Source organism: Ochlerotatus camptorhynchus, unplaced genomic scaffold (assembly GCF_037179485.1).
Source record: "Ochlerotatus camptorhynchus isolate MF236.1 unplaced genomic scaffold, CSIRO-AGI_Acam_v1.1 ptg000434l, whole genome shotgun sequence".
NCBI classification, from domain to species: domain Eukaryota; kingdom Metazoa; phylum Arthropoda; class Insecta; order Diptera; family Culicidae; genus Ochlerotatus; species Ochlerotatus camptorhynchus.
In genome coordinates, this window is record NW_027040920.1 from 8214391 (window position 1) to 8231122 (window position 16732).

A 16732-nucleotide genomic window follows, 5' to 3' on the forward strand; every position below is an offset into this window, starting at 1 on the left:
GTCATGTCATAAACATGTACCTAGAAGGCCATGGGACCGTCCTCCGCAAGATCTGGAACTTCTTTAAAAATGGTCAATCCATGAAACTGATCCTAGAACTCTGTGGTTTTTTTTTTTCGAAAGCATTAGGAACTGTGATATACGAAAGAATTTGGGGTCATGACATAAACATGAACCTGTATGGCCATAAGACCGTCCTCCGGAAGATCCGAAACATCCGTGAAAGTGGTTAATTCATTAAACTGATCATAGAGCTCCGCAGTTTTAGAAAAACACTGGGAATACATTTGGGGTCGTGACAAACATGGACCCTGATTGCCATGAAACTGTCCTCCGAAAGATCCGGAACATACGTAAAAGTGGTCAATCCACGAAACTGATTCTAGAGTTCTATGGTTTTTTCGAAAGCATTTGAACTGTGATATAAGAATTTGGAGTCATGGCATAAACATGTACTGCATGGCCATGGGATCGTCGTCTGGAAGATCTGGAACATCCGTTAAATAGTCAATCCATAAAACTGATCCATGAGTTCCACTATTTTTTTTTTGCTTTCGAAAACACCTGGAACTGCGATATAAGAAATAATTTGGGGTCGTAACATAAACAAGAACCTGAATGACCATGACACCGTCTTCCGGAAGATCCGTAAAAGTGGTGCATCAATGATACTGATTCTAGAACATCGCGGTTTTCTCGAGAGCACTTCGAACTGTGAAGTGTTCGATAAAATCACGGTTTTTACACAGTTTCATGTATGAAACACTTTTACGGATGTTCAGGATCTTCCGAATGACGGTCCAATGGCCATCCTGGACCAGGTTTATGCCATGATCCCAAATTCTTTCTTTTAACACAGTTCCTAATATTTTTTTAAAAATAAACTGCGGAGCTCTAGGATCAGTTTCATTGATTTACCACTTTTAATGAGGTTCCAGATCTTCCAGAGGACGGTATCATGCCAGGTCCATGTTTACGTCACGACCAATTTTTTTTTTCAAATCACAATTCCAAGAGATTAAAATTAAACCACAGAGCTCTAGAATCAGTTTTACCAATGCTCAGCCATTCCGAAGGACGGTTCCATTTTTATTTCACGACCCCAAATTCTTTCTTATATTACAGTTCCACGTGCTTTTGAAAAAAAAACCGCAGAGCTCTAGGATCAGTTTCATGGATGGAGCACTTTTAAGGATCTATTGGATCTTCTGGAGGACGGTCTCATGGGCATCCGGGACCATGTTTATTTCACGAGCCTAAATTATTTCTCATATCACAGTTACTAGCGTTTACGAAAAAAAACCGCGGAGCTCTAGAAACAGTTTCTTGGATGAATCACGTTTACGGATATTCCGGATCTTTCGGAGAACGATCCTGTGGCTATCCGGATACATTTTTATGTCACGACCCCAAATTCTTTCTTATATCACAGTTCCAAGTGTTTTCGAAAAAAAACGTGGAGATCTAGGATCAGTTTCGTGGATTGACCACTTTTTCAGATGTTTCGGATCTTCCTGAGCACGCTCTCATGGCCATCCGCGTCCGTGTTTATGTCATGAACCCAAATTCTTTCTTATATCACAGCTCCTAATGTTTTCGAAAAAAAAAACCGTGGAGCTCTAGGATCAGTTTCGTGGATTGACCAATTTTACGGATGATCCGAATCTTCCGGAGGACCGTTCTGTTCTCACCAGGATCCATATATAGGAACCATGACTGTATTCTGGCTAATTATGAACATTTGTGCCCATTAATGTTATTTATGGATCTCAGCCAACTTGCAAAACCCATAAACACTTCCTTAAAAAAACACGTGTAACGACTCTTTTCGCTTTTGAATAAAGTAGACGACTCTATTTTTAATATTTTTACAGTAAAAATAATCAACAGGCCCTAGAAATTCTAGAAGTACCACAATTTTTTAAATTCATCAAGAAATGGTTAAGTTATGCTATTGTAAACTTTCCGTTACACGTTTTTCGGAGGCATCGTATTCGGAGTGTTAAACTAGATCAATGCACTCGTTATCAAGGGGCCTCCCTTAGCTCAGTCGGTAAAGGCGCAGCTACAAAGCAAAACCATGCTGGAGGTGACTGGGTTCAATTCCCGGTCCGGTCTAGGAATTGTTCGGGTTGGAAAACATCTCGACTTCCCTGGACATAGAAGTATGATTGGACTTGCCACAAAATTATACCAATGCAAAAATGGTACAGGCATCGAAAGCTCTCAATTAATAACTGTGGAAGTGCGTCTAGAACACTAAGTTGACAGCACGCAATAAGCTAATATGCGATATGCATTAAGCTTGAAATGTGAAGAAGAAGAAGAAGAAGAAGAAGAAGAAGAAGCATTCGTTATCATGAGTGATGTGATCGATGATTACAATTCAAATTAATTAGGCGTAGAACACAAATAAAAAAGGGTTGAGCTTGGGATTGAACTCGTGACCTTCTAGGGTTTTTGATTTTATTTCCGTCCTACTAAGCACAACCCGCGCTTTACTTCTCTTTTTTGAACGAGTTTAAACAAAAAACTGGAATATTTATGTCAAAGATGACTTTTAAATTTTATCTACCTTTCCATACGTACCGTTAGATTTGATAAAGAGTCTCAAATTGTTGAGAATAGTTTAAAATATAATAGGGGAATTTACGTATTCTCGGCAACCTAAGCAGCGACCTTCTTTCTATAGCCTTTTTCTCTAAGGAACGCACACATATGCAGTATTGGTTTGTTTACAATCTTTTGCTGCCAGCTGCTCTAACAAGTTCAGTCGAAAGAATTGTCAAAAACTGTTTTGAAACGCTTTTACAAAGCTCCAATCTTCTCTAGTGAGAGCGAGTATTGTCGGCAACCAGTTTTTCTTCGGCAACCGTTCCATTTGAACTGCATGTAAATCTGCTGTTCTATTATCGGCAACTCGAAATCAGCTACAATTTGTAGTGCGTGTGTTGCATTTCAAGAAAACCTTGCTAGATTGCTTTTTCACAGTGGCAAAAATATAGTCAAATTGAAGCTGAAACCATAAACAATCGTTTGCATGCATTCAGCGAAGTGTTTTCGTAAGAAAATCAAGTGAAAATAGGGTTTCAATTTGGGTTGCCGAAAATAGTCTGTCATGCCGAAGCCGTCATTTCCCCTACTGCTTCTTGATTAAAAATTCGTCTTACGAGTTTCAATTCCGTCCAAACGCATTGAAACGCCATTGGTATTTCGTCGTCCTACGGATAAACGTAGAAAAGGGGAATTCGCTAGGAGCGCTTCTTTTGTTTTGAGAACAATGAGCGTAAATAGTCATACAATGCACTCTAACAGGATTTATGTTGTAACTAATGAACTAACGAATCGGAACAAACATATTATTGATTTGTGCACAGTAAAATCATTGATATTATTGATCTTTTCTAATCGGAAATGGGCGATTACTTGGAGAGCGGAAACAGTAACCACTACTCTACTTATTTCATCTTGTTGTTATAGTGAACCAGTGTTGTGGAATAATGAATCTAATATATCGTTTATAAAGCATTTAGAAAGCATGCATAGTGAGTTATTATGCTGACCGTATTCACCTTTGTTCAGTGACATTGTAAAGAAAAGTAATGAAATCCAATAATGGAGCTAGAAAACATTTATTAGACGTGTAATAAACATTGTTATTAAATCAATTGAAGTCAGTCGGATTAAAGCGTCAATGTACACATTTAATTCAGATCACCCGAAGTCAGTAGAGTTTTACCGGGTTTTTGGACAGCAGATCAAGTCGGGAAAATTTCCAAATGACCGTTAAACGTGATAAATCAATAAAATTAACAAATTTTATATTTTATAGCTAAATGGGGTAAGCTAAACAAAGTCCGTACAAGCTTGGCATACATTTTCTAAATATTGGATTTTTAAAAGATTTTCAAGCTTTTACCGAACAGTTACATGTATTCAGTTTATTATTAGATCAAACTTCCTGTGTTGAATCCAGGAGACAGTCAACGTTTATACAGCTTTTAATAAGTAAATTAATCAGACCACAGCAAACAGTGGAATAAAGGTACATCGATCGATCTCATTGAGCTTTTTTCAGCACATAATTTGACAACCCGTTTAATTCAGCATTGTATGCTGTAATACAGTTATTATTCAATATATATGCTTATTTGTGACTCTGAATTGTTTGTTGGGTACCCATAATTTTCCATGATGTTTTCAAGAACTGGCTCTGTTGGTGTTAGATTAGATTAGATTAGATTAGATTAGACCGGGATTCAGAAGGGTTTTGGTTTGTATCTGGTTCATTATTTACTTGGCTGAGAGAGGTCCCATGTCCTATAATACACTCAATTCTGTTTTTAAGCGATCTCTTAGATTTTGCCCTCATGCAGGATCCGTTGTTTTGATTCAAGTTGCATAAAATGTGTTAACAATTTAAGATCACACGACCAAATTAGAGTCAAACATTTCACAAATGAACCACATTAAGTGCATACTCTAGTGGAGGTTTTAATAGAAAAAAATACACACAACTTCAGAGTGGCATCGTTGTTACGGTTAACAGTAATACCAAGCTTTATTTACTACAAATTCACCATCAAGTCACATCTTATTTACCTTGAAAAGGGTATCCACTGAAGAGTGGCCTCATGTTGAGCGAATTCGCCCCCGACATGGTCCCGGACATATCCATCCTTGCACTTAAACCAAAAATCACAGTTTCACTTCCTCTCTACACTGTAAAGCACATTGAATCACTTAAAATTCACTATTCTTTTTCCGTTTTCCTCTTTCAAACGTTTTGTTCACACCTCCCGCGTTATTGCTCGCTAATAAACCGCCCGATCTTCGCCCATTCTGTCTTCGTTCCGCTCCGAAAATAAACTCAATGCATCATCATGCATGCTTTCTTCCCTACGATTACGGCTTTCGGAACCTTCACTGCCACCACCGCATCGCACCGTGTGCGCTAATGAAATAATTATTTAATTTACAACCATTTGTGCGCTCACATTAGCTTCACTGTCACTCTTGGCGGCGTTCCCCGGCGAATCATTTCTCTTCTTTATTCGTTACTTTTTTTGTTTTCTTCTTCACGCCTCCATAATCCTTGCTTTCAACAGCAACTCCAAAAGATCCTCACATACCTGGGTGTTGATCGCGACTTGCTGCTTCGGATGGGCGGTCCAACTTCTTTCAACGGCGCTCGCTCGCGGATCAGAGGCCAGCCAAATGATAGGTTTTCCCCGATTGAATTAATTTAATTAACATAAACAACACAATTGCTACCCATCAACACTGCAATTAAGTGTAATCATCGCGCGTGCATTCATTAGGAGGCCCCTCTCGAATCCAGGTTTGAATAATCGCGACGCGACGGCACTGCACGCTGCTCTCGGTAGCCCGTAGATCACGGAATCTACGACACCTGTTCCTGCGGCGCTTCGAAGATCCTCACCCAAAAGCGAACAATTGTTGCGAGTAATCCGCGACGGCGCGTCGTCGTTTGCGTCCGTGTGTCCGTTTGCCGAAACTCTTTCCACGAAACTACATCGAGAGCAAAACAAAAAGCATAATTTTAATCCACCTCTCGGTTTGGGTTTGGCTGACTGAATCGACGGCGGCGGCGACGACGACGCCGGGCTGCCACGGTCTGCAGCCGAAAGCCCATCAAACGCGAACGAAAGAGCTAGAGAGAAGAACTGGCGCGCGCGATGCTCGGCTTCGAGGTGGGTTGGAATAACAAATCCCCTATTTGCCAGCCGTGGTCCGTTGGACACCACCCCACAGCAGGAGGGTCGACGACGACGACGAAGAGCTCAGAGTTTCGGTTTGATCGATCGCGCGGTGTGAGTGTATCGGTAGAAGGCACCTCGATTAAGCCGCACCACGTTGAAAGTTCGGTTCGGGTTGTTCTCCAGCTGGAAGGTACGCTCGCATATTTCCGTTCGAGGTGCGCACATGGGAGAGGGACGCTCTGTTCTCTTTGGGTTGTTGTTGTTGTTGTTGTTGCTGATTTATAAATTTGGCTGTGCCTTACTGAGGTTCAAAATGTGATTAGGGACTTGAAAACGACGGTTTTAACTTGTATGCATATTGTAACGATATGTGATATGTGTATATCATTCAGACAATGTTATATTATATGAGAACAAAATCACGAAACCATAAGAGATAATTAATGTATGCCATATTGGAAGATGACCTAATGGGGTAGTGTTTTATTTATGACATATAAATGATTGTGAACTTCAATACAATATTACCAAACTATAAGCCATATAATGTATAAAAAAAAACTTGTTTCATGACAATCATGACCATGTGATAAACTAACACTTTATTAAGAGTAATGTAACTCTTATCCGAATCGTAATCAGATCTAATTTTCAACTACTTAAAGAAACAATATCTGAATATACATTGCAACAAAAATCAATACAGCATGATTTTTTCTAGTCAACATCGACAAAATTTGTATTTAGAAATATGATGAATCAATAAATGAAGTAAAAATATTATTTAAGTATTCATTGATCCATCAAAGTTTTCAATTAAAATATATTAATGTAGGGGAAATTACGGCATCGGCATAACACACTATTTTCGGCAACCCAAATTGAAACCATAATTTCACTGAATTTTCTTACGAAAACACTTCGCTGAATGCATTCAAACGATTCTTTAGGCTTTCAGTTTCAATTTGATTATATTTTTACCCCTGAAAAAAAGCAATCTAGCAGAATTTTCTTGAAATGAAACACACGCACCACAAAATGCTGCTGATTTCAAGGTGCCGATGAAAGCACAGCTGTTTAACACACAGCTCAAATAGAAAGGTTGCCGAATAAAAGATGTTGCCCACAATAGTCACTCTCACTAGAGAAGATTGGAGCTTTGTAAAAGCGTTTCAAAACAGTTTTTGACAATTCTTTCGACTAAAATTGTTAGAGCAGCTGGCAGCAAACGATTGCAAACAAACCAATACTGCATATGTGTGCGTTCCTTAGAGAAAAAGGCAATTGAATGATGGTCGCTGCTTAGGTTGCCGAGAATACGTGAATTCCCCTATATGACCACAATCAAAAATTAATTTTGATATCACATCAAAGTGGATGCACTTCAATCGTGTCAAAAATATGGTGTAATATTACTTGTCAAAAAGGACAAAATTATCATCAATACAGTGCATGAACTGACATAACGGTGTCAAGACTATTTGGCTGGTAAACAGTAGTTATTAATTTTTTCACCACATGTATACTTCTCGCATATGCTATATCTCGAGATCCTGATCAGATAGAAAGTTACTGTCTACGACAAAGTTGTTTAGGTGGTCAAGGTCTTTTAGCTGGTGGACAGTAGTTCAGAATTTTCTCACTTCATGATGCTAGTATACATGTGAAATTCTCGCATATAAAATATCTCACGTTCTTGACCAGATAGAAAATTACTGTCGGCAAAGTTGTGCAGGATATCACAATTTTTTTGCTCGTGGACAGTTGTTCAAAATTTTCTCACTACGTAGTGCAAGTGAAATGTGAAATTCTCGCCTGTGATATATCTCGAGATCCTGACCAGATAGAAAGTTACTGTCTTGAACAAAGTTGTTCCGGAGGTTAAAGCATAGAGCTTTTGAGAAAATTCTGAACTATTATTCACCAGCCAAAAGACCTTGACCTCCTGAACAACTTTGTTGTAGACAGTAACTTTCTATCTGATTAGGATCTCGAGATATAGCATATGCGAGAAGTATACATCTATACTAACGCCACGTGGTGAGAAAATACTTAACTACTGTTTACAAGCCAAAAAGGTTTTGACCTCCTGAACAACTTTGTCGAAGATAGTAACTTTCTATCTGGTCAGGATCTCGTAACAAACCACATGCGAAAATTTCGCGTGTATACTAACGCCACGTAGTGTGAAACTTCTGAACTATTGTGCACCAAGCAATAGACATTGACCTCATGAACAACTTTTTCAAAGACAGTAATTTTTTGAATGTACACGTTTACTAGCGCCATGTGGTGAAAAATTCCTAGGCTACTGTCCTCCAGCTAAAAAGTATTGACCCTCTGAACAAGTTTGCCGAAAACAGTATCTTTCTATCTGTTCAGGATCTCGAGATGCGATGTATATGCGAGAATTGCATGTTTATACTAGCACCGAGTAGGGAGAAAATTCTGAACAACTGGCCATCAACGAAAAGATCTTGACTTCCTGAAAAACTTTGCACAAGAAAAGAATTACTCTTTATCTGGTCAGGATCTACAGATGTATCACATGCGATACAGATGTATGTATACGAGCACTACCTGAACAGCTTTGCCTAAGACAGTAACTTTCTATCTGGTCAGGATCTAGAGATATTTTACATGAGAATTTCACGTTTATACTAGCGCCGTGTAGTGAGAAAATTCTGAACCACTGTCCACCAGCCAAAAATACTTGACACCCTGAACAAGTTTGTCGAAGACAGTATGTCTATCTGCTCAGGATCTCGAGCTATTGTATATGCGAAAATTGAACGTATATACTAGCGCCACGTAGTGAGAGTTTTCTGAATTACTCCATCAACGAAAAGATCTTGACTTCCTGAAAAACTTTGCCGAAGACAGTAACTTTTTATATGGTAAGGATCTAGAGATATTTTAGGTGAGAATTTTACATGTATACTAGTGCCGCGAAGTGAGAAAACTCTGAACTACTGTCCACCAACAAAAAAAGCATTGACCTTCTGAACAACTTTGTCGACGACAGTAACTTTCTATCGAGATATATCACATTCGAGAATTTCACATGTACTCTAGCGCTACGTAGTGAGAAAATTCTGAACTACTCTCCACCAGCGAAAAGATTATAAACTGTAGAACAAATTTGCCCATGACAGTAACTTTCTATCTGGTCAGGATCTCGAGATTTTCCATGTTGTAACCAATTAAGTCCAATCCCACGTAGTACGGACACCGTTTACGCGGTTTCCATTCATATTTTCTCTATTATCCGCATTTTTTGGGGGTTAACGGTGATAAAAGTTTAGCTTGTTTAGATCAAAACAAGTTTTTTAATGAATACCCGTTGGTTTCATATCGATTGGTAGCTCGACTGCAAAATGGCAATGGAAAACTCACTCTGTTGTACAAAGTACAACGGGTGAGTACTCGTGTTACAAAAGTTGGCACGAGAAACGGTGGGTTAAGAGTGCCGTTTATATCTTCACTTACACATAGTGAAAACGTCCACAATGGCCCGTAATCTCTAGGTCTTGTTTTTCTCTGGTGTCTAAAGAAGTCGTTTCCACTCTACTCGATCCAAGGCCACACTTCGCCAACCACTGCGAAAGGTCCGCAGGTCACCATCCATTCGGTCGATCCACTTTGCCCGCTGCGCGCCTCTTTTTCTTGATCCTGTTGGGTCACTTTCGAGAACCATTTTCACTGGGTCGTCGTGCGGCATTCTTACGACGTGCCCAGCCCACCGTAGTCGCTCATTGTTTGCAATGTGGACGATGGATGGTTCCCTCAGCTGCTGGTGCAATTCGTGTTTCATTCGCTTCCTCCACGTTCCGTCATCCATCTGCACTCCACCGTAGATGTGACGCATCACCTTCCGCTCGAAAACACCGCGTTGGTCCTCCATGAGCATAGTCCAGGTCTCGTGGCCGTAGAGGACCACCGGTCTAATCAGCATCTTGTAGACAGTCAACTTCGTGCGGCGGCGAATTTTATTCGACCGGAGCGTCCTCCGGAGTCCAAAGTAGGCACGTCGGCGTCTTTGAATTTCTCTGCTGGTATCATTTTCGGCGGTCACCAGTGAGCCCAAATACACGAACTCATCGATCACCTCGATTTCGTCACCGTCAATCTGAACTCGGGGTCTTCCCTAGAATCTCTTCCTCTCATGTATTTCGTCATCGATGCGTTGATGGTAAGTCCAATCTGCCTAGCTTCAGACTTCAGTCTGATGTACGTTTCCGCCATAGTCTCAAATTTCCGTGCCATGATGTCGATGTCATCGGCGAAGCCAAGAAGCTGGATGGACTTCCCGAAGATCGTGCAACTCGTGTCTATCCCAGCTCTTCTTATCACACCTTCTAACGCGATGTTAAATAGCAGACACGAAGTCCATCACCTAGCCGTAACCCCCTTCGAGATTCAAAGGGACTCGAGAGTGTCCCCCATACTTTAACAACGCACATCACTTGATCCATCGTCGCCTTGACCAATCGCGCCAGTTTATCCGGAAATCCGCCATAGCTGATCTCGTTCGATTGTGCTGTATGCGGATTCGAAATCGATGAAAAAATGAGGGCATGTTTTATTCGCTGCATTTCTACAGAACCTGCCGAATCGCAAAAATTTGGTCCATGGTAGCGCGGACACCTATGAATCCCACCTGGTTTTGCCCCACGAAATCTCTTGCAAATTGTGACAGGCGGCGGCATAGAATTTGAGGAAGTACTTCGTTGGCGGCGCTCAGCAGTGTGACCGCGCGGTAGTTGCAGCAATCCAACTTGTCGCCCTTATTGTAGATTGGGCATACGACACCTACCATCCACTCCTCCTCCCAATTAATGGCAATTACCCAGTGCAGCGCTCTAGCCAGTGCTTCACCACCGTATTTTAATAGCTCACTTGGTAGTTGATCTACACCAGTTGCTTTTTTGTTCTTCAGCCGACCGATCTCCTCCTCAACTTCTTGAAGATCAGGGGCCGGTAGCCTGTCGTCTTCTGCGCGTGCTCCAAGGTCTGTTGCCGTGCCACCTTCCTTTTCTGCTGCTTCACTGTTGAGGTGCTCGTCATAGTACTGCTTCCATCTCTCAATCATCTCACACTCGTTCGTGAGAAGGTTACCGTCCAAGTCCTTGCACATATCGGCTTGCGTTGTGCCGCAATATATAATATGCAAAAAGAAGGAACTTCATATGTTACCAAAAATCCATAAATATAGGTACCAGTCATGTTTTGCAGTGTCAGCTACTCTATTTTGAACACTGTGAAAGTTATTTCTAGGATTGTTGACTGCACTGTCCTCTGTCAACAACAAACATCAAGCAGTTTATGCCTAATTTCCGACAGATGTCGCAACAAACAACAGTTGTGACATCTGTGCCAATAAGCGCAGAAGCCATTTCCATCGGCTCATTGCTATGCGTTCCACTTGAAAGGTACTGTGGGCAGGCATGGCAAATCATTTACATTCATTTCATGCATTCATTTACATTCATTTGCCTCTAACTTTTTTCATCAACAGCATTCTGCAAAATGATGTAAAGAGCTTTAGTAGGTTTTGTTATTAGCTACAACTTTTGCACATAGCTCAAATCTGTATCTCTTATGTATCACGAATTAGAACGGGCAGAACTCGTTACTGTTTTTCAGTGAATGTAAAATACATTCACTGAAAAACAGAAGTGGATTCTTTTTACTCTGGTTTGTCATGCATAAGAGATACGGATTTGAGTTTTTAACAAAAGTTGTAGCTAATAACAAAACCTACAAAAGCTTCCTACATCATTTTGCGGAGTTCTGTCGATGAAACAAATTAGGGGCAAATGAATGTAAATGAATGCATAAAATGAATGCTAATGATTTTCAATGCCTGACTGTGGGTACTCCCAAGCAGCACACTTCGATCGAAATAAGCTGCTGCAACTTGATTGTGACTGGAATAAGTTGCACACAAGTAACAACAATTGTTCAGTGACATGTGTGCTGCTAGGGATGCACAGGGTACTAGAGTCAACACCATTTGTTTGAACCTAGGCTGCACTCAAAAATAAATTTAATCAAAAAAGTTTAAAAGTAAGCAAATGCTCGCTTTACCTTAGTGAGTCCAAGCCATGGTTACTTTGGCTATAGTCATGCATTATCAAATTAAAAAATAATCAATTATGATAAAAATTTATATTTTCAGAAAAACATTTTTTTAATAATTTTATTTGTACAGGCTCAAACGAATAAACTTTACAGAGCCAAGTTATCATTATAAATGTCTTGAATCTAAAATTAAAGGATTTGACCGATAACTCGCGGTCTTCTCGAGGTTAGTGGATAACAATTGTTTGGATCGGGAGAGGAAAAAGGAGATTTGGAATATGATTTCTGATTCAAAAAAACATATACTTAATCCTATCGACGTTATATCAACTCTGTAATTATACAATTATTACAGAAACAAATCTACAAAAAAAAAATGCACACACACATACAAAACACAAACTAAACACAAGGTTAATCAAACTTACAATCTATGGTTAATATTCTTCAAGAAAACATATATGAGTTGCATAAATTCCAGATTGCGTCTAGCCAAAATATCCCGAACTGGAACATTAGATTGTCTACCTCGAGCCCGAAGGGAATCGTACAACTCGGATCTAACTCCACGGTGCTCAGCACATGACCAAATAATGTGATCTGCGTCCTGGTAACCTTGTCCACATTCACAGAGATTGCTGTCCTTCAGCCCAACACGGAACAAGTGAGCGTTTAACGAGTAGTGATTGGACATGAGGTGAGACATCATACGAATGAAGTCTCGACCCACATCCAACCCCTTGAACCAAGGACTCTTCGACACCTTAGGGATGATCGAATATAGCCATCGTCCCAAACTTCCTTCACTCCACTTATTCTGCCAGCTGACGAGTGACTGTTGACGATAAATGAAGAAAAATTCATCGTAGGCGATTTGTCGATCATAAATATCGCCTTCTATAGCGCCCACCTTAGAAAGTGAGTCCGCCATCGCATTGCCCGGAATCGAGCAATGAGATGGGACCCATGGAAAGGTGATGACAAAATATCTTAAAGATAAAGCACTGAGAAGCTCTCGTATTTTCATGAGGAGCGAATAGCCTCGACAGAACTGAGACTATCCGTGAAAATAAAATAATGATCTGGTGCAAGTGAGGCGATCGTTTCTAGCATATAATGTATTGCCGCCAGTTCAGCAACATATACGGAACAAGGAACATGAAGCATTCAAGAGGCGCTATGAAATTCGTTATAAATACCAAAACCAGCGGACGCCTCTATTAGTGATACATCTGTGAAGAACGATCTTGCGGAATCAACTTGGCCAAACTTTGCAGCAAAAATTTACGGAACAATCATGGAACGATGCTGCTCTGGGATTCCGCGAATCTCTTGCGTCATGGATAAATCAAAATGAACAGAATTGCCGAAGTCGGAGAAGCAAACACGATAGGGATTATGCTGCGAAGGGCTGACATCCTGTGTTATGTACACGTAGTACAATGACATAAAACAAGTTTGAGGGTTTAGCTCAAGAAGCTTCTAAAAGTTTTTGATTACCATAACTTCACAACGGGTGGGGAGCCTGAGGGACAATTCCAAAAACCGATCAGAGAGTGGCAACATGCCCGCCTCAAGACTCATCGTATGAGTCGAGTGCATGCATCCTAACGCGATACGAAGACAGCGATACTGGATCCGTTCCAGTTTGATGATGTGAGTTTTAGCCGCTGACTGGAAACAGAAACTACCGCACTCTAAAACCGATAAAATCGTTGTCCGGTACAACGTTAGAAGATCTTGCGGATGGGCTCCCCACCACGTTCCGGTAATTGTACGGAGAAAATTGATCCTTTGTTGGCATTTCCACTTCAGATACTCAATGTGGGATCTCCAGGTGTATTTTGAATCGAACCAGACCCTAAGATATTTTAAGGACATAGAATGAGTGATCGGTTTACCCACAATTTGAAGCTTCGGTTGTGCTGGGCTATGCTTCCTAGAAAAAAACGACCAACTCAGTTTTCTCCGTGGAGAATTCGATACCTAGCTGGATAGCCCAAGTAGACAAATTGTCTAAGGTATCCTGTAAGGGTCCTTGCAGGTCGGCCTCTCTGGGTCCTGTCATAGACACTACTCCGTCATCTGCAAGTTGTCTCAACGTGCAGTTGTCAAAAGGGGGCTTAAACATGAGCCCAGAAAAACATATTTAATCAAAAAAGATTAAAAATTCAATCAAAAAAGATTAAAAGTTACTCAACTATGATTTAAATTTATTAAAAAAAAATATATAACTTTAAATTCAATCAATCATTTTTAAACTGGGTCTAATATCAGCTGATTAGTTTTTAGCAATAGATAACTATTTTTAATGATTCGATATGATTAAGCTGAGTTTAATGTCAAATGGATTACATTTTAAGCGAAATGAGAATAGGGTAATTGATTCTGGTTGGACCTATCCAAAAACTGATGATGGTTGGACCTATTTTTCAATCGCTAGTTTAGTCAATCTTCGCTAAGTTTTTATTTTCAAAGATCACTTTACAATCATAAAAAAACTCTTTTTCTTCAATTTGCATAAGTGTTTTATTGAAAAAACCTTCAAAACAATTGAGTTTAAGTGTGTTTTCAAAACATTTCACTTTCCACGCATTAGCTCGTCATCATGCCTTACTTTCAAACATACAAAAGAGGAATATTTTTTACATTTATTTTTATTTTCATGCAGTAAAATACTGCTTTAAGGTGTAAACAACACGTTAGTACGTCATTTATCCATTGGTTTCACTAAAATGTTTGCCTAATTGACGAAATTGGAATAGATAAATATGATCATGGTTGGACCTACGCATGATGATGGTTGGACCAATGTGTTTCCTAAGACGGCCGCTAGGTGCGCTTCGGTTTGTCTACATCCTTCATGCGCAGCTGATTTGAAATTCGATTCGTTTTGGCCAAGTGATCAGTTTCTTCGATTGAAAAAATGGCTAAAGAAAAGAGTTATATGGTCGAAAATCTTCAAGAGGCTGTTCTTTTAGTAAGAAATAAATCACTTACCGCGTATCAGGCACAGAAAAGGTACAATATTCCGAAAACGACACTTCACGCAACAATTAAGGGAAGCCACGGCAAGAAACATGGAAGGGAAATAGTGTTGAGTGTTGATTTGGAGAACCAGCTAGGGGATTGGGTTTGTATGTGCACTGCTTCTGGCAGTCCAAAAACGACCAAAACGATCTTGGAAGCTGCTAAAGACCTTGCGTCACTAGTTGGGCGTAAATTTAAAGGAGGAATTCCATCGTCAGGTTGGTTGAAAGGGTAACCACCGCTTTCTGAACAACCACGGAAGCGCCGAAAGAATCTGTTAATATGAATTTACATTAAGAACTTCACATACACCTTCTGTGTGTGAATTAACTTGAAATAAAATGTTAACAAACTAAAAATTGCTAACTGAAACTTATTTCCGAAAAAAAACGCCTAGGAGAGAAAAAAACTATAAAACCGGAATTAAGTACTGATATTCTGTCATTTTAAGCCCCTAAATTCCCCGGGGCACCCAGAACATGCCCGGAAGTGGCCAATGTGGTCCAAGGCACTCAATTTTGTTATTGATCTTGTTATCGAATTTGGAAGTAATGTAAAGTGTCGCATGATAGGTTTTATTCCTTCCATGTCAAAATTAGGTCCATGTTCCATATACCCTCGAACTTGTTCTGGCCATATCTCTGGAACCAGTTGACCGATTCCAAAAATATTCAATAGCTTACAATGGGACCACAATACCTATAGTTTGACGTTAAAAAAAATTTCCAAATCGGGTCAATGATTCCCGAGAAAATGAGCCCTGATGAATAGCTAATGCGTGGAAAGTGAACTTTTTTAAAAACGAAGTTAAACTTAAATTTCTGGAATTTTTTTTAAAATAGCGATTTCATAAAAACTGTATAATAAGAGTTTTTTCATGATACCAATAAGCTCTAAACAAAGTTTTTGAACAAATATGGGCTAAACTAGCATTTGCAAAAATAGGTCCAACCATCATCATTTTTAGGTCCAACCAAGATCAGTATAGGTCCAACCAACATCATAATTCTTTGCTAAATAAAAACGTTTTATAAAATCATTTGTTCATAATATTTAACTTTTTATGTTATTATTAGAAACAAGACAGGTAGATCTTTCCCCTAATCACGCATTTTTCATAATTATATGTTGAATTCATAAAAAATACGACATGAATATTGACGTCGTGTGAAACCGGCCTAAATAGGTCCAACCATCATCAGTTACCCTAGCTTAATTTATCAGTGAGCAGTGTAATCAGCTAGGATTGAAACACGGCCGATATGACTAACTCAAACTATTACACGACCGATGAAACAGACTCAAAATTGATTAAGATTTTACTCAAAATCGTAAAAAGTTGTATTATTCAAGGGGTGATTCAAATATTACGTCCACTCTTTGGGGGACGAGAGAAGGGTCTATGCATATGTAACAGAACACGGTCGATGAGAGTCCAGCTCAATTCGCAAAAGGTGGACTGACTCGGTGATAGAGAATTTGCTTAAAAAAATAGTTCATTTGCACTATCCCTGACCTTATAGTCGACGTTACCACCAACACTGATGGAAAAACGAGTGTTTGTTATTTTCAGACGAAAAGCAATATTTTGTAACAATTTCAATCAAATTCATGATTTGTTGCTTGTTTACTTCATCTCAAAAACGCATACGCCAGGTTATGCGAACAAACATACGTTTTGCTGAAGGCTAAAAACTAGGCTACTGTGTTCGAAGTAGATTCAACATTCACGGTAACGTTGACAGGTTTTCTCCGAAGCTCGTTAGATTCAGTGATAGTGAAAAGGAATTCAATTTGGAAGAACTAAAATGTCCGGAAGAGGTGCCCTGGAGTTACTGCTGACCTATGGTAGTTTCTACTCGGAAGGTGAGAATGATCCGGATTTTTCGACTGAT

The 16732-nt window shown here is 39.7% G+C and overlaps 1 protein-coding gene across 4 annotated transcripts in view; it reads right to left on the minus strand.

Moving 5' to 3' along the window:
- The window catches only part of gsb-n (gooseberry-neuro), a 181738-nt gene extending 176990 nt beyond the window's left edge, over positions 1 to 4748 (minus strand). For all 4 annotated transcript variants that reach the window (XM_065234664.1, XM_065234661.1, XM_065234662.1 and 1 more), the window contains exon 1: positions 4603 to 4748. In XM_065234664.1, the coding sequence (XP_065090736.1) occupies positions 4603 to 4678 (76 nt within the window). In that variant the 5' untranslated portion in view covers positions 4679 to 4748. The remainder of the gene's footprint in view (positions 1 to 4602) is intronic.
- Positions 4749 to 16732: the final 11984 nt, after the last annotated feature.